At 55.9% G+C, this 17895-nt stretch overlaps 2 protein-coding genes across 18 annotated transcripts in view; one reads left to right on the top strand and one right to left on the bottom strand.

Moving 5' to 3' along the window:
* Nucleotides 1–851, top strand: part of Kifc3 (kinesin family member C3) — a 62559-nt gene extending 61708 nt beyond the window's left edge. For all 15 annotated transcript variants that reach the window (XM_013516181.1, XM_013516185.1, XM_013516184.1 and 12 more), the window contains one exon: nucleotides 181–851. In XM_013516181.1, coding sequence (XP_013371635.1) covers nucleotides 181–206 — 26 coding nt within the window. In that variant the 3' untranslated portion in view covers nucleotides 207–851. The remainder of the gene's footprint in view (nucleotides 1–180) is intronic.
* Nucleotides 809–17895, bottom strand: part of Katnb1 (katanin p80 (WD repeat containing) subunit B 1) — a 20741-nt gene continuing 3654 nt past the window's right edge. For all 3 annotated transcript variants that reach the window (XM_005388407.2, XM_005388406.2, XM_005388408.2), the window contains exons 3-20: nucleotides 15843–15973; nucleotides 12632–12749; nucleotides 7395–7495; nucleotides 7071–7112; nucleotides 6439–6522; nucleotides 6129–6244; nucleotides 5594–5665; nucleotides 5260–5410; nucleotides 4963–5153; nucleotides 4752–4882; nucleotides 4315–4365; nucleotides 3386–3453; nucleotides 3166–3285; nucleotides 2917–3066; nucleotides 2670–2746; nucleotides 2521–2595; nucleotides 2246–2362; nucleotides 809–1982 (exon numbers count right to left, since the gene is read on the bottom strand). In XM_005388407.2, the coding sequence (XP_005388464.1) occupies nucleotides 1850–1982; nucleotides 2246–2362; nucleotides 2521–2595; nucleotides 2670–2746; nucleotides 2917–3066; nucleotides 3166–3285; nucleotides 3386–3453; nucleotides 4315–4365; nucleotides 4752–4882; nucleotides 4963–5153; nucleotides 5260–5410; nucleotides 5594–5665; nucleotides 6129–6244; nucleotides 6439–6522; nucleotides 7071–7112; nucleotides 7395–7495; nucleotides 12632–12749; nucleotides 15843–15973 (1928 nt within the window). In that variant the 3' untranslated portion in view covers nucleotides 809–1849. The remainder of the gene's footprint in view (nucleotides 1983–2245; nucleotides 2363–2520; nucleotides 2596–2669; nucleotides 2747–2916; nucleotides 3067–3165; nucleotides 3286–3385; nucleotides 3454–4314; nucleotides 4366–4751; nucleotides 4883–4962; nucleotides 5154–5259; nucleotides 5411–5593; nucleotides 5666–6128; nucleotides 6245–6438; nucleotides 6523–7070; nucleotides 7113–7394; nucleotides 7496–12631; nucleotides 12750–15842; nucleotides 15974–17895) is intronic.

Below are 17895 nucleotides of genomic sequence, written 5' to 3'. Positions count from 1 at the left end.
GCTGCACACCTACCACCCGCTGCAGGTGAAGGGCTACGCAGGTTCAGTTGCTCAGGCAGGGCCTGTGCTTTGCTGCCTGCTATCTGCGTGCTTCTGCTGGGCTCCCTGCTCTTCTTGCCCCTGCACGGCCGTGGGCCCACCCACCAATGCAATGGCTGAGGACCTCTGTCTCCCCCGCAGGGAAGTTGAAGCCAGTGCCTGTATAAGGACGAGGATGTGTCAACCTGCTGGGCCTGGAGCGGGGCCTGAGGCCTTCCTGGCCTGCTCCTGCTGCAGCATCAGGGATGGAAGTGGAGGCCCGCCTGCTCTGATGCACAGATGAGAAACTCCTTGAGAAGGAAGTGGTGTCACTTGGCACAAACGGCACGGACCGGAGGGGAGGAGTGCCTGCTTGGCCTTGTGGGCTCTGGGCACAGGAGCTGGCCCTCATGGGGAGGGCAGGCCTCTTGCTGGACTGGCCCAGCTCCCTTCCCGCGCCTGAGGGTGGGCAGCCCCCTCCTCATGTGCGTCCTGCAGGGCCTCCAGGAAGGTACAGGAGCACCCTGGTACAGGCCTGAGCTGGTGGACGGCAAGGGGAGCCCTGACGCCGCTGTCCTGCACAAGGGCATCTCACAGGGGCGTGTACATCGTGTTCCTAGGTGTACACAGAAGCCCAGGTACCTGCCATGGCCGGGCTGTATTTATAACTGGCAGGAGGCCAGTGGGCAAGGTTCTGTCCTCTCAGCTGCCTGGCAGCAGGCATTCTCCTTGCTCACTGGCTTCCTGACATACTCCTCCCTCCCTCAGAAATCCTATTTAAGAACTTTTGGAAGCTTAGCCATTTTTATTAAAATAAAAACCTTTTTACACAAGTGTCCTTTGAAAGTGTTGGTCTCAGGGGATGGAGCACTGGCTGGTCACCTATGGGCTTTCAGAGCCCATCTTCTTCAGGTAGGAATAACGGCCTGAACCAGGGAACCTGGGTGTCATCATTGTCTCTGCCCCAGAGTAAGGGCTGCCTTCTGTTTATGGTCAAGGTTACCCTTATGAGGTACCTACTGTGTGCTGCAATATCTGCTTATCCCATAGTGTCATCTCCATGTGATAAGTGGGAAACTACAGCCCCAGAGAGCTTTAAGGCTTGCTGAGGCTCATACCATGCAGGAGCTCCAACCTGCCCTCTTTCCAGCCCAGACTTTCCTTGATTAAACTGGCCAGAGATGAGCCCGACACTCGACACTCCCCCGGTACCCCTCCTGACCCTGACACCATGCAGCCTCAGGGGTTCCTGGAGGGAACAGAAGCTGTCTGGAGCCCTCAGCAGAAGGTGCACCTACCCTTCTGGCCTTGTACCAGCCTACTGGTGGCCATGTCTATAAGGCTGAGGTCCTGGAATCTTGCAGGGACTCAAGGACCTCTGGCAGGGTGGCAGAGATGGATGATAGCCTCATCTGTTTCCTAGTGTGGGGGGCTTAACTGCCTCCCCTTTCACACTCAGAGTTAAGCTGGCACACCTGTCACTCTGCTGCCCCCTCCTGGCCACACAGCCTGGCACAGCAGGCCATCATGGGTGAGCTGCATGGCCAGAGGATGCCCCTTGCACAACAAAACAGGGAACAGTTACAAATTTAATAAAACCTGCCTATAAATTATAGCAGCAGCCCCGGGGCTGTGTTTGCTGTCCCAAGAAACAAGTTGGGCAAAGCTGGGCAGCTGTTGAAGGAGGAACACGGTCAGGGCCCACTCCGCCACCTCCAGGATGGCCTCTGGCAGTAGCAGACACCGGGCAGAGGCTCCTGGGCTAGTGGGCACAGGCAAAGGGGGGAGGCCAGGCCCTGAGGGCTGCTTGGTGCCCCGCCCACTGAGTCCCTCAGTCCAAAGCAGCCATGAGCAGGTGCAGCTCCCGGAAGGCACTGCCATGGCGGCCGCTCAGGCTGGACTTGCTCTTGATGAGGCCGCTGATGCTCTTGAGCTGCTTGTAGCAGAGCCGGCACTTGTGTAGCCTGTGGGCAGAGGGCCCGGGCCTCAGGAAGTCGGCATGGCCACTGAGATTCACCCCCAGCCCTGGGGCCTCTGTGTCCTCTCCACTCTACCCCTTCGCAGATGAGAAGGGTATGGCCCAGGACCACCTGGCCATCCCAGGGCTTGGGGGCAGCTAGGCCATGCAGGGACCCAGGCTCTGGCTACGCCGACCCCATGCGCTGAGGCCTAGCCTCAAATGACACGTGTGTTCTCTAAACTGTCTGGATACCAGCCTGGCTCTCACCTCTCCTCACGGCTGATGTCAACACCCACGGAGGGCGGGGCAGCCAGGATGTCTGTGATCAGGGGCAGGAAGCGCTGCAGGATCAGCTTCAGGGAAGTGCAGCCTGTCTGGACATAGCTTTGGGAATGGACAGAACAAGGCACACATGCACACACACAGGCCTTTTCCCCTCTGCCCAGCCTGGGGGTAGAAGGGCTGCAATGCTTCCCAGCCACCTCCCGGGCCCCGAGTCCTTTCCCGTCCCTGGCTCCCACCTAGTAGGCCTCATTCCCTACCTCTCATACTTGCTCTGCAGAAGCTTCTCGATCTGCGGCAGGACAGTGGTGCACAGGTCCAGCTTCCACAGGGAGCTGGGGAGAGGCGGGCGTGGCACTGACAGGCAGCTCCGGTCCTCCAACCACCCCCAACCCGCACGGCCACTTACGCTTTCTGGTTGACTATGTTCAGGAGGTCCACCACCACTGACAGGTCGTTGATGGCCACGGCAGAGTCTACTGACGACTGCAGAGAGAGCTCCGTCAGGGGGTGGGGACAGTCATGACGCAACTGCAAGGCTCCCCCACTCCTCAGGTGGCCTTTTCTCAGTTCAGCCCCAAACTCGGGCAGAAGGCAGAGGGGGACATGAGGCCAGGCCCCAGGCGGGGAGGGTGGGAGTGGCGCAGGACACTTGCCTTGATGTCACTTGTGGTCCACACAGCCCGCACAGTGTCCAGGTTTTTGTGGCGGCTGGTAAGCACCACACACATGGTGTCATGGCCCTTGCGGATCTGTGACATAGCATCTTCATCCACCAGCTCTGCTTGCTGGGGGATCTTCACGGCCTAAGGGACAGACCCAGACACTGGCATGGGAGCGGGCGGCACAGCTCTGCCCTCACCCCATGGCTGCCCCCTCACCTCTCAGGCTCAGTCCCCACTCACAGGCAGGAAGTCGGAGGCCTTCAGCCCAATGGGCTCGTTCCGAGTGGCAGGGATGATGGAGAGCTCACCCTTGGGGGTAGGCGTGGATGTGAGGACTGGGGGCTGAGCCGGGACCTCGAGCTGCAGAGGTCAGAGGTTCAGCGGGCAGCCAGCATGAGGCCTGCCCTTGCCTCCCACCACCACAGGAGGCCTGGGCCAGGGCCCCTCCGCTTGGACGTACGATTGGCACTGGGCACTGTACATCCATGTCTGGGCTCGGCTTTGCTGCCTCCCTCACTGTGGCCATGTCTGGGTGCAAACGGAAAAGATCATCAGGTTAGGCCAGGAGAAGGGATGGGCGGGGAGAGGGCAGGGCCTGGGGAGACTCTGGGAGGAATCTGTAGTTGCGGGGTAGAGCAGCAGACAACGGGGAGCCCAGGGAGAACTGGGGAGGGGAGACCGTCAGCAGCTTGGGGTCCCGGAGAGGCAGGTGGCAGGGGTGGGGCTGTCTCCCATGCCGAGTTTTGTTTGGGGACCCAGGAGTTTCAGAGCCATCTTGTCACTAGGAATGGAATCTGTGGTGCGGAGCAGACAACAGGAAGTGGAGGAGGGAGAGGCTCTGAGGAAACCCAGCCTTAAGAAGGCGACTGAGAAGAGGCTTAGTCCATGAGGGGAAGCCAGATGGAGGGCAGGACGCTACGGAGGACAGGGGAGGGGCCCACGGGGGAGAGGCCCACCCATGCCCACCCATGCCCACCCATGCCCACTCCATTCTGAAGTGGATCACCTTTGTTCCCACTGTAAATCCCAAACTCCCAGCCAGGGCCTTCTGGGCTTCCTGTCCCCAGTGGGGCTCATGTGCTCCTGCCTCCTCCCCACCCCCAGGCCTGTCCTCTCTTTCCCCTCCTGCAGCTCATCTTCCAAGGTCCCTAACAGCCTCACTGTGCTCTGCAGCCTGTGTCCAGGGTGGACTCCCTGTACACGTCTGTCTACTGTCGTCCCACACTTAGGCAGGCATAGGCTGAGAGCACCTGCCTGTCTGGCTCACGTTAGTCGCCGGGACCTTGTCCAGGACACAGCAGGTGTTTTAGGCAGGTGGAGGGACAAGGCCCAGTGGGGGAGAGGCTGGGGAAGCAGGGTCCCTGGAGGCCAGGCTCTGCCCTGACTCACCGTCCTCAGGGGGTGCTGGGAAGGGCTCGCTTCTTCGGGGTGGGGTCCGACCTGCCAAGACAAATGGCGCCGGTTCTCGGGGCTCCTGCCTGTGAGTGAGCGCGTGGGCCCGGAAGGTGCTTCCCCAGCAGTGTGATCGCACTCCTGGCTCCAAGAGCCCTCAGCCCTGCCCTTCCCAGCCCAGTGCTCGGGGTGCTCCCCTCTGCTCAGAGCAAGGGTTATGGCACTTGGGGGTCCACCAACCTCTGCCTGGGTGCCTCAGTTCCTACCCTCAGTCTAGGAGCAAGGCCCAGTGGGGCCCACAGGACAAGGGCAGAGGTAACCCAGGTAGGGTTAGGAATGTGGCTAAGGTGAAGCAAAGCCACAGCAATGCCAGCCCTGGGAAGGACCCTGCTGCGAGATTTGGCACAGGGCTGCAGGATGGGGTGTGGCCTCACTGATACTGTTCTTGGGCTGGAAGATCTCATTGTAGTCCTCGGCGTTCTGGATCTCAGCCCGGGACTCGCGCTCATCTTTGTCATCCTCGCTGCTGGGGCTGCGGCGCTCGCTCTCTGAGTTGTGCTTCACCCTGGCAGCAAAGGCTGTGGTTAGGCCCAGTCCCACCCCTCCACGCATCCCCCATGCCCTCCATGGGCCCCAGCACCCCACCTCTGGGGCTTGCTGCAGGTTGTGCTGGGCCGTTCATAGATACGCCGGAGTGGGGCACTGGGGTGGGGCTGCTGCTCTGTCAGGGGCCGGCTGTCTTGCACGGGGTCCTGGGCCACTGTGCCTGTCCTAGTGACCCGTGTCAGGTCCACCACGTAAGAGGAGACGTTGCTTTGGGAGAAGGCCACGCCTATCTAGGAAATGAAAGAGCTGGGGCTGGACCTAGTGCCAAGATCCGGCAGCAGGGGTGGCAGGGAGGTGGCTTGAGGGGAGATGGGTGGTGGGCGCCTCAGCTCTCACCAGCTGGTCATTGCAGATGGCCAGATCAGCCACCTTGCCCCAGTTGACGAGGACCACATCAAAGCAGCGCTCAGGCTCCCAGCCATAGACGCGCAGTGAGTCCTGGCAGCCGCTGTACAGGCAGCAGCCATCCGGGTTGAAGAGGACGCTCCTGGGCCAGGTGAGAGTTGGCTGTGGGTCCCGGGACAACCAGCCTGTCGCCACCCCAGAAAATCATCGGAGCCCAGGACCAAGAAGCAGCAGGAGTAGGGACAGGAAAGGTCCCTCAATCCCCTATACTGCCTCCTGGAGGTGGGAGAGGAGGGGCTGGGCCCACTCATACAGCTGTTGGTACCTGACAGGCCCTGGCTCTCCTTCAATGCAGCTCACCACCTGGAACTTCTCCAGATCCCAAAAACGGATCGTCCTGCAAAGAGAGCCCCATTGTGCCAAGAAGCCAGTACCCATCAGGCCTCCACACAGGCCCATGGCCTGGGAAGGCAGCTTCTCTCCAGATACCTCTGCCCTTGAACCAGGGCCACTAGGAGTAATGGCTGTGGTAGGGCCTGACCCTGCACAACCAGAGGGAGGGTGAACAGGATTAAGGCTGAGCCCCATGGCCCGTGCCCCAGAGCTCTAGTGGCCTTGGTCTCCCTATACAGTGGACTCACTGGGGCCTCAGACCCTGAACTGTCTGTGAAAACACAGATCCAAGACATCAGAGCCAGGAGCCAGAGCTGGGGGAAAGACAGGAGCAGGGAGCAATCCTGGCGTGGCTGGAAGCCAATTTGGCCTACATGGGCTCATCAGGCATATGACACCTTGGGACCGAGAGATGGGACAGAGAGGGTGTAGGATAGTAGTCCCAGGTGATGTGGTCTGTTCCTCACCTGTCAGAGCTGCCAGAGGCCAGGAGGTACTCGTTGGGGTGAAACTCTACCACGTTGACAGGCCCTGTGTGGCCAGTGAACTCGGACATCATCTTGCCAGCAGTCAGGTCCCAGAGCTGAGGGCCGGGCAGGTAGCAGTCAGGGACAAATGAGGCATCTGGCTGCCCGCTCTCCCTCTAATCCAGCCCCAGCTCTTTGTCCACAAACCTCCCACCCTGGACAGGCTTGGGGCAGGTGAGGGAGGTGAGGACTCAGCTAGGGTGCGATCAGCAGACCCTGGACCCCAGATCCACTTCCAGCCAGGAGTTACCTTCACTGTGTGGTCATCTGCGGCCGATGCCAACCATTTCCCATCCGGGCTGAACCGGAGACACCTCACAGCCTGGCTGTGGCCCTGAGGAGGGAAGTCAGTGCATGGAGTTCACTCGAGGGGCCTGTGCTGCGCAAGCCTCTCCCCAGCTCTTCCAGCGCAGCCCCAACGGTGCCTTCCAGGGGAACAGGCCTAAAGGTACCCTAGCTGGGAGATGTCTGACAGGGACATTTCTCCACATGTAGCCACAGATTCCCAGGCCTACAGGACAATGTGATCATGTTTGGGAATCATATTTTATGGCCCCTTTGCGAGAATTAAATGACATCTTTTAATGTCAAAAGCCCTGAACATCTCTAAAAGTAATAGTTCAGCACAGCGCCACCAAACTCCCATGGGCGGAATCTCATTTACTGAACACCACAGTTACCTGCCTGCAAAATCAAGTGCAGAGCAGTGGGGTAAACACGGTTACAGTTCTGGGGACTGGTGGAAAGCTAAGGGGTTGGGATGGGCCACCCACAGCACCCTATTCTGCTTCAGACCACAATCCACGTCTCACCCACGATGGACTACAGTCCCCACCCCTACACACCGCACAGTCATAGAGACTGACAGGTTGCTGTCCTTACCCTATACCGGAACACACAGCCTTTCCTCCTGATGTCCCAGAGCTGTGGGGAGAGGAGCAGAGGGGCAGTGTCATAAGAGGTCATGACCAGGAGCCTAGGCCAAGGGCAGAGTAAAGTGGGCACTTCAGGTCTCATTTGTTACAGTGACAGAGGCCTGGATACCACTCACCCCAGCTGGGCATCCTAAACCCAGTGTCTGGTGCCTGAGTGTCTGCATATCCCCTTTCCCAGGCAGGTGTGGGTGATGCAAAGCAGGGAAGATGCCCCCAGATGCACACAGAAGCCTAGCCATCAGGCAGGTTGCTCTCCAGAGAGGCAACTCACCTTAATGTTCGTATCCTGGGAACCAGAGGCCACAAACTCGCCATAGGGGTGGAAATCCAGGCTGCAGATGTTGGCTTTGTGTCCCATGAGTGTGCGAAGAACTGAGAAGGCAAAAGACAGGAGAGGCCATGGAGTGAGAGCAAGCAAGACACGGAAGAAAGGCAGGGCTGCAGGGTGCACCTGTGCATTTCAGTAGTAACTGCATAGGAAACAAATCAGCCAGAGCTCCACCACCACAACCACTAGTGTTCTGCTCTCAGAGATGACAGCCATTCCTGCTTTTACTCAAGTTTCCAGGAAACATACGACATGCCTCACAGCTTGGGCAAGCAAAGCCCCCAGGGCTGCAGAGCAGGACAACTGCACACAGCCTGGGCCCCTGGCTGTCAGCAGGATAAATGGCCCCACCCAAAACACTGCCAGGGAGGGAAGGAGAGAGGGAGGCAGAGAGGGGGCAAAGGAGGGGGCAGGAAGAACAGAGAGGGGGAGGGGAAAGTGGGAGGAAGAGGGAGGGAAGCGGGAGGGGCTCAAGCACTGGGAGCAGCTGTTTGGTCAACAAGAAAAATCTGAAGGCTTTTCAGAGGCGATGGTTTCTGAGCAGACGTCAGTGGGGTCAGTGGGTGGAGGATGAAGGGCACTGGGAGGTACAGGGAAGTAAGGGCAAGGGGCAGGCATGGCTGGGTGCTCACACGGCCCTTGGGTGACACCTCTCCAAGCAAAGGATACTGAGGATGGCTGTCACAGCAAGTGGAGGAAGTGAGGACAGAGAGCACGCAGACAGCACATGGCCTGGGCTGGAACCCGCCACCCATCTCTATCCAGAAGCCACATCTGCTGCCCTTAAGGTTTTCAGGCAGCTCCATGCAAACCTTGCACTGTCTTGGGGCCTCCCTTGGCACCACTTGACTCTGTTCACTGGATCTTGCTTTTTGAAAGATTTTTACTTCCACTGTTTGGATGAACTGGATCAGCCCATGAGTGCTGGGGGCAAGGAGTGTGAGAGCCCTCAGCCCATCTGAGGTTAGAGTAAAGATTAAGTTCTCTGCGGCAGGAGGTATACAAGACGCCAAACGCAGTACTTCAGACACAGGAGTGTTGAGGTCCAAGCACTGGATGAACTCAATGAAGTCTACTGTGTGAGCTTCTCCATCCCCTGACATTGTGCCTAGGCTCGGAAGCCAGAAAAAACTGGGATCAGTCCTGGCTCTGCTCCTTGCCTGCTGTGTGACCTTGGAAAATCACATTCTCCAAACCTCAAGCTGGGCTATGGCCAGAACCAAGTAAGAAAATGAAGGCTTAGCATGGGCCTGGCATGCACTAAGTGCTTGCTAAGTGCCTGTTGTAATTACTCCTGCAGAAGACCTGTCCATCCCCCATGCTGGACCTTTCTCTTCTCCTCCTCTTGGAGCATGTGTCTTGCTTCCCCCTCTCTGGCCTCAGCAACAACGCACCACCCAGAGCTATAGTCATCTGGTACCTCCCTTGTGCCCAGGATGTCTAGTGAGCACATGCAGTGTTCAGCAGGCTGAGCGATGTCCCTGCATTAGGTCACTGAGTCCCTCCAACCCCGCCAGGAGGTAGGCAAGGCCATGGGCCACAGCTGCTGGCCTGAGGCCCAACAGTGGTGTGCAGGGCCGGAAGCTGGACCAGCTCTGCCACTTCAGCAGCATCCTCACTGTGTGCTTCTCCTGCAAGGGAGGAGTCTGTGCTGGGGCCACCAGCACAGGGCAGGAATAAAGGTGGCTGCTATCGTCTTCATCTGCCTTGAGGACTGAGTCCATGCTCCACTCTGCTGCGGGCCGTTGGGCACTGGCACTGGGACTATGTTCCTTCACACCAGGGGAGTGTGACTAGCCTCTTGCCACACCTGTCCTATGAGTGTCCAATTCGGCCGCCCCAGCCCTGAGCAGCTGTTCCTCCTTGCTCTGCGGTGCCACGTGCTGCTAGGGGCTCCACACTGCTGTGCCGTCTTAGGAGCCTCAGGTACATGCTGCCTGCTCCAGTCACTCCCCAGTTTGTTCACTTTGTATCCCCCGGCCAGCAGCCCAAAGTCCTGCCCTGCCCCACACAGCTGCAGCAGCTCCCAGCCCTGCATGGGCCACCTTCTTAGGGCGCACGCTGCCTTCCTGTGGGATCTGCTGGCTGGCCGCCCTCACCCTCTGGCTGTGCTGTGGAAAGCCGGCAGGACCACATTCTTCCAGCCTGACTTCTGCCCCTGCTCTTCTAGGAGATGCCTGGACTTGGTCAGAGGACCCCGGAACTGCAGAGTGGAGGGCACTTGGGTGTCTCTGCCCCATGCAGGGACCTCCCAGCTTCCTAGTGGACTGGCCGCTTGGCCTCTGCCTGAATCCTCCAGCGCTGGGCCGATGTTAAGGCAACCAACATGATGGGTGGCTCTCTCTGAGCCGTGTCTGCACCTGGCCTTTCACTGCTGTCATGCTCTGCTGGAGGTGGGCCTGAGGCCTTAGCACCACCTGCTAAGGGCCAGCTTCTCTTCCACCTGGGAAGCCCCCAACTTAAGGCAGCAGATGGCAAAGTGGAGACATTGCACTGACACCAGGATTCAAGTTCCACGTTCTGTTAGATGAGAGGGCCCTGCCAACCTGGCTCTGAGTCGGAACATGCTGAAAGCTTACTGAACGCCAGGTGTAGGGCCCAGCCCACTACCAACCAGGTGCTCAGGTGCTCTGGGGCCTGTGTGTGACAAGCTCTTGTGCAGCAGCCACCTGAGAGCCAGTGCCCTGGAAGCTGAGGTCTTCATTTTGTATTTCTTGGCCCCTCAAGGAATCACGTTTCCCTTAGGAGTGAATCACTGTGGCCGAGGCCTGGGCCGGGGGCACAGTACCCTTGGCTTTTCCCTCTGGTTCTTGTTCCTCAGTGAATTGTAAATGGTCATGTGCTGGGTTTCAAGTCTGCGCAGGGGTTTCTGGGAGCTGCCCTGAAGCCAAGCTGGTAGCCCTCTCATCTTGGGCATGCTCCCTGTAGCTCGCTCAAGGTCAACAGTGTCTGAACACAACAGCCCTGGGTCCTGGTGCGGCTGGGCATCAGGGCCATGTGCAAGAAGCAAGGCATGCAGCCTGTTTGTCCTCAAGGGGTCCTGGGGCTCTGTCGTTCAACAAACCACTGCAGGATGGGCAAGTGTCACTCGAGGCCCAGGGGCACTGTCTTTCCTGAAGACCATTTGCATAAGACCACCACCCTTCTCAGGCAGAGTGAATCTCACCACTGGGTTTGCATGGCTGGCGGGCACCGTCCTGCAGCAGACTTGGATGTGGGCCAGAGGCAAGGCCCAGAAGAGGCTGTAAGGCTCTGCGAGGCACAAGGGGCTGCCTGGCAAAGGCAGCCTTGGCAAAACCCACTCTCTCACAGGCTATTGAAGATGACCTCCTGCCTGGAAGCACATCCTGGAAGCAGCAAGAACAGAAGCTCTATCTGCATCTCCCAGGCTAACCTGTGCCATGTTCTGCAGAGCACACTGAAAAAGAGTATGTATTCCACAGAAATGCCCAGATTTCCAGATTCTTTTGACAAATCTGTGGGGCTGGCAGTGCTGTACCTGCCAAACGAGAACGGCTCCTGAGCCTGTGTGGCAGCCCAACTGCCAGGAAAGCGAGACTCATGGGGGCTCTGAACTGACGGCAAGTTCCAGACTGAGAGGACCCAGGTCAGGGATGAAAACAGACCCACATGGAGGCTCGTGGCCATGAAACACCGCAATGCTGGACACAGATCCTATAAGGTTGGTGCGGGAGGCAGGGAGGCAGGGGGCAGATCCTACCTGAAAAACCTGACCTAACAATGGCATTGGCCCTGGACCCTAAGAGGCCATGTAGCTGTACCTTCAAAATCCCGAGGGTAAATTATTTCCAACTAGAACTCTACACTCGAACTTTAAAAGAAAGGATGGGGGTAGAATAGTCACTTTTGCCCAGGGACAGTCACTGATACTGTGCCTGCCAAGCATCCTTTCTCTGTAAGCCATAGGGGGATGCGCTCCATCTCACGAGGAAGGGACCAGGAAGACGCGTCATGGGAGGGGACAGGAGGGCTGCAAGTCCCCACACTCCCAGACACGGACCTGTGGGACAAACCCTGAGAAGAGATGGCTGGACTACAGGCGGGGCTTGGGGGGAACAGGAGGTTTACTCTTCTGGTTGAGAATCTGGGATGAACTGGTACCAGGGAAGAAAAGAGGAACAATTATTAACTCCAGGGAAACAAGGTTATAAACATAACCAGTTGTGAATGACAATTCCTGCTGCCCCTATGGCATAAACATTGACCACAGCTGGGCGTGGTGGCCCACATCTGTAATCTCAGCAGATGGGAGGCTGAGGCAGGAGAACTGCCCCAGTTTGAGGCCAGCTTGGTCCTCTTCCAGCCTGGTCCACTTCCTACACAGTCCAATCCAATCCGTCTCAAAAATGCAAAGCAAGAAACCTCACAAAAAAATCAAACAAACAAGAACAAACAAAAAATGCTGACCACCTAAATGGTGATACTGGAGGAGGGATAGAAAAATGTGAGCTTTGTGGCTGGGATGGCTATGCGGCTTCCAAACCCTGGCTCCCCCAGCAGGAAGTACTTAATGTGCACATTTATTAAAAAAAGGAAAAGAGAGTGCAGAGTCACTTTGTTTAGAAAAGTGGAGGCCACAGCGCAATGACAGGTGAAGGACAGGAAGGGGAGGGTTCAAAGAATGAGAAGGGGTGGCCTAGGCTTCCTGCTTCCCCCACAACTGACTCTACAACGGCTCTGCACTGGGAACCACACATTTACATTTCTATCCAGAGAAAACCTAAATCAGACAAACATTACAAGCAACAGAAGACCCAGCCACCTGAGGCACGAATCTCTGCAGTAATTGAGCGGGGCTGAGTGCCGGCCTGCCCAAGCTGGGCACACCGTCCACTTCCCAGCCCTTCACAGAGCCGCCCACTCACCCCAGTGTCCTGCAAAGCTCCCAGCAGCAGCTGACATCTCTCCAGTTTCCAAATCCAGACCCACCCACCCCCCACCTGCGCATCTGCCCTTTCCCATGGCTGTGCGTTCAGACATTCTCAGCACCTCTCAGTGCCAACAATCAGGTGACAACAGCCCACGCTGCTGCCAGGCTGTAACAGGCAGGTGGGCGCCACACCATCTGGTCAGATAGAAAACGCAGTGCAACTCCGCCCGAGCCCAAGAATGAACCCGGCATGTGAGCAAGGACAGTGAATGGCGAATGAGGGGCCTACTTTTGGCAGCTTCCAGGTCCCAGACGCGGATGGAGCCCGATTGCGAGCCAGCCACAATGAGCTCCTCGGGAGTGTTGAGGCGGACACTCTCCACTGGGGACGTGTGACCAGTCAGGCTCTGTGGAGAGAGGGTGGCAGCTTCGGTGCACTGCAGGGACACCCCCCAGCTGCTGTCTCAAGTCTAGGGTCCCAGGGAAAGCCTTCAATGAGAAGTGGCGAAGGGAGGGAGGCTGCTCTATGGGCCCACACCCTGACCCTCCTGCAGACCATTTCTGTGTGGCCATTTTTCCTAGATGCAGCTGCAGGACTACAAGAGAACCCCAGTCAACCTCCAACCTCCTCCCATGGTGCTCCTGGTGTGGGTGTCACCAAGAGAAATGGGAGCAGCTCATCAAGATAAAGAAAGGCCCTTAGCCAGGCATGGTGGCACACACCTATACTCCTAGCATTTGGGAAACTGAGGCAGAAGGACTGATGTGAGTTCAAGGCCAGCCTGGGCTACATAGTGAGCTCAAGGCCAGCTTGAACTATATAACAAGATCCTGTCTCAAAAAAAAAAAAAAAAAAAAAAGATAAAGAAAGGGACACCAACCCTCTGGTCCTAAATCCAAATGACCTTTGCCTAGGGTGCTCGCATCTTCACTGCCTGGCACTGCAGTCAGCGGGGAAGCCATGGCAGGTTCATCTCACCCCTTTGGTCTTGGCTCAGGGGGCTGCTCAGTCCAGTCAGACACATGGCCATAGAACCCAGGGGGCCTGGGAGAGGCTCTTCTGGAGGACACGTGGGTTCTCACCCACCCACAGCAGGCAAAGCTGGGCTGGGCTGCCCCTGGGCCGGCCACTCAGAGTGTGGTAGGCACCAGCATCTCCAGCTTTCTGGAGAGGGGGCTGGAAACTAAGTCGATGGTGTCTGCCATTCTTTGCCTGATCCTGGCCACCCCAAGGCACCATGGCGACTCCATCAGAGCTTGCTAAGCTAACATTTCCACTGGGAATCAGGGAGGGGACCTGTTCCTCAGCAGATCTACCCACAAGGCCCAACACTTATATGTAGCTTGTCCAACTCCCACCCAGCTCCAGCAGGGGCCTGAATGGGTAGAAACTCTCTAGACCACAACTGGGCAAACCCCACCCACATGAGGAACATTCCCTTTAAAAGAGCATCTCCATGTTGGGGAGTTAGCCGTTGCCGTGTGCAAGCCCCTGAAACACAAACCCAAGGTTATCTGCTGCAATGAGTCTCACTGGCTAAGTGGTGGTGTCCACTGTCACCTGCGCAATGGAAAATGATTTAGCCACTGAAATGAATGAGGCAGTGGTGTGTGGTGCTGCGTGCCTATAATCCCAGCACTCGGGGAGCCTGAAGCAAGAGGATTATTGCACATTTAAGCCCAGCCTGGGCAACTTAGTGTCTTAGGGAGATTGTCCCAAAAAATAAAAAAGCCTGGAGATGTAGTTCAGTGTGAAGGACCTGGGTTCAATCCCCATACATACCACAAAGAATAAGGCAAACCTTAAATCTGATAAAGGATTAATCTCCCGAGACTTTCAGGTGAAAAAATATGGAGAATGGCATATGTAGTTGATACCCTTTGTGTAAAAATGTGGGAGAGGAAACATAATACATTTGTCTGTCCATCCTGAAAACAAGTCTAGAAAGACATAGCACGGAGTCAGGGGAGAGAGAAAGACTTTACTGTTCACTATCTTTCCAATGTTGAGCCACATGTGCGTCCCATTTACTCAAAGGTAAACACAAGTAAATGAAGCAGACCATCTGCACAGGGAGTAGCACAGGTACAAAAGCCCAGAGGGAAGACTTCAGCGGGTCTGTGGTACCCAAAGGCAGAGTGAGTGCTCTGTGGCGAGTGAGGGGACAGAGATACAAGTTAGAGCCAGCTGGGGGCCTGAAGGCTGCATCTGGTGTCCAAAGAGAAATCTGATGGCCAGGCCTCAGACTTCACCATGCTGCTCTAGGGAAAGATAGCGTGCGTCAGTTCAGGTCCTATTTCTGATCTCTGCTGAATTTTTCCAACTTGTGTATGTGTCTGGCATTTCAGGGGGAAAGAAAACATTTGAACACTACACAGTAAAATCAAAATGGAATCTCAGTTCTAGCTGTGGCCTGGGAGGGTCTCACAGAAACACCAAAGTGATTATCTTTCTACTGATAAATGTCAGCTCCCATTTACTTATGTTTATTTGATCAAGAGTCAAAAGAATAATTCCCTGTGTTGGCAAGGATGGGGGTGGGCTGAGTTCCTATAGTGCTGCTGAGAATGTAGACTGGTTTCGAGGGCAATTTGGCAAGATGTTTTGAAAGCTTTTTAAAAGTGCACGCCCTTGCATTAAATGCAGTGATCGCCAACCCACTGGGTAGACGCGGATGCTAAGCACAGTGTGGGTTAGCGGAGCCAAAAACCTGGACTCAGACTCTTGCTGATAACAGGGTGTGGCGAAGCTAATTACAGCTCATCCCTATAGTGGAATACCAGGAAGCCATTAAAGATCATGTTGTAAAAGAATATTTGTTGACATAGGAAAATTCTCACAATATTGTTAATTCTAAAAGACCAGGTTACACAAGAGTAAGACAGTAATTGGAAGATATATTTTTATGTATGTGCGTGCAAGTGTATGTGTATTTCGACACCTAGAAAGGCACAGATCAAAATACCAATGGTACTGGTCTTGGAAAATAGAACTGTCTGTGATTAAACGTTATGTTTTTTTTCCTTTATGTTGCACTGGAAGGCACTTTCCAGTCCCGGATCTGGTTATGTAACCAGGGAAAGTTGCTGCTAAAAGAACTAGCTCCCTAACCAGCGCCAGTAGGGTCCCTGCAAATCCTTTTTGTGGACTGAGGTTGGGAAAGAATCCAAATGAACATCCCCACGCAGGTGACAGGGTAGGGGGGAGGCACAAGACTTTTGCCTTGGCCATGGAGAGGGGTTTATTTGAACTTTCCCACGCAGACCCAAATTCTGTTCCACAGCCAGGTGGTTTCCCTATTCCTGAGACCAGTCACCATCCCAACCGTCCTGGGGCTTCCCAAGCAGACAGCCAGGGGTGGCATGACAGTGTGCTGTGCACGTTCCCTGCCTAAGCTGGCCCCAGAGGATGGGAGTCATGTGGTCTACAGTACCCGGGAAGCCATCTGCTCCCGGCCCACCACGGTGCTTGTCCCCACCTCCACCACCCTGAGACTCACCATGATGCAGTTGGGCTTGTTGATGGACCACAGGTTGACTCGGCAGTCATCCCCACCCGTGGCCAGAAGCCGTCCCGAAGCTTTGCCCAACACCAGCGAGGACACATTGCTGGCATGGGCGACAATCTCTTCTACATGGAAAAGGAGGAAGAAGGCAGTCAGAGGGCTTGGGAGGCCCATGAGGAGAGGGATGGCTCTGCTTGGCCACCAGCTACGGAAACTGAAGCCCAGATTGCCCTCTGGGTTGAAGGACCAAGGGTCTCAGCTTTTAGTCATTCTGGCCCTGCTTTGAGTCCTCCTGAGCTTCCCTTTTATGCCCATTACCTGGTAATAGACTAACTACACAGGCCTGACCCTCTATAGCCACAGACTCAACCAACTGACAATTCAAAATATTCAGGAAACAAAATTCACCTATACTGAATAGGTACAGACTTTTCTTGTCAGTATTTCTAAATAATATAGGGTAACAACTATTTACATCATGCTCACACTGTACCAGGTGCTGTAAGTAACCTAAAATGACTTAAAGTGCAAAGAAAGACACACATGGGTGATGTGCAAATCCTGCATGGTTTCATCAAGCTACTTGGCACCTGTGGGTTTTGGGGTCTAAGAGCAGTGGTCCTAGAACCAATCCTACATAGATACTGAGGACGACTACATGTCAAAAGTTATTGTGTCTTCTTTTTCCACTCAAAAAAAAGATAGCTGTGGGCAACTACCAGGGCCCCTGGGCTGGACCCTGAGGCTGCAGCCATAAACCTCCAAGGGCCCTGTCAGAGCTCTGAGAGGCACAAAGCAAGGGCAAGGAACCAAAAGACACCCCAGGCCTATGAGCCAGTCCCTGGGTGAGCTCTTCCCTGGAACAAGGAGGACAAAAGACAGGGCTCATCACAAAGGCACAGGAAAACCCCAAGATGCCAGCGCCCTGGTGATGCGGAGAAGTGTGTCACAGCTTTTTGCAGGGCCCATCCTCAACCCAGCTCGGACTTCACCTGCCTCAGTGGCTCTGGAGCAGGCTGCAGACCACAAAGAGGCCGGAGAGGAGCTAGGAAAACTCAGCAGCCCAGCTTGGAGGGACTAGCAAAGATGCTAAGGGGCTTGACACCTCCCGGGAGGGCCTGGCCAGGGCAGCACTCGCATGGGTAGCACCCAGGCCAGCAAGAGCAAGCACTCCCCGAAGGCTCAGACACCACCATTTGGATCCAAGCAAGCTGGGCTCTTCTCTAATGCTCATCTCAACCGCAGAGCCTTCTGTCCTCTGCACACTGTAGGGACAGAGGCATGGGGCTCTGGCCACCGACACTTGTGTTTAAGAGCTTCTGCTCAACTCAGCAAGACAACAGTGTACCTATTTCCTAAGCACTCTGCTCTCAAGCCCTGAACCCTGCCTGCCCCTTCTTGGAAGTCAAGCCCTGTCTGCACTGCCCTCTCTCTGGACCCACCTGCAGGCCTCCATTATCTGCCCTGGCTCTTCTACTTCCCAGGGAAGTTCTGGCTGAGCCCCACCTCATTGGGCCTCAGAACCTCTGGAGGACCCACAGAACCACAGCCACTAGTTCGTAACACAAGTATTTTCTAGGCCTGGCACTGGGAGGCTGTGGGGAATGAGAGAGAAGGCTCCTGCTTTTGTGTGCCAGTGTGACTGGACAGCTCCTGGACCAGGCAAGGAGCCAGAAAAGGTGAGACTTTGGGTGAGGGCTCCTCTCCTCTAAGCAGCTGACCATATGAGGCGGAGGCAGAATGGGGCACAGCTGAGAGCTACTCCTGTAGTTTGGCTTGAAGGTCACCAACTAGCAATGGCCCATGCCTGGGACCTGATTTTAATGCCAAGAGATGAAAATCCTCAGCATGTCTCCTGGCAGGCCAGGTGACAGCTGCTGCACAGCCCCATGGTGCAGGCACTCAGCATTTTGCCAGGCTCCAAAGCTGGGGAATTCGTTGCCTTCTGGCCAGAGGGGCAGAGGACTTGTATTCCAGAAGAAAGGTGCAAAGAACTGGGCATTAGTGACCCAAGATGGCCAAATACCTTCTGATCCCTACCAGATTC

This window comes from Chinchilla lanigera, unplaced genomic scaffold, assembly GCF_000276665.1.
Source record: "Chinchilla lanigera isolate Chin_1 unplaced genomic scaffold, ChiLan1.0 scaffold00032, whole genome shotgun sequence".
Classification (NCBI taxonomy): Eukaryota; Metazoa; Chordata; class Mammalia; order Rodentia; family Chinchillidae; genus Chinchilla; species Chinchilla lanigera.
This window is presented reverse-complemented; position numbering and strand designations above follow the sequence as displayed.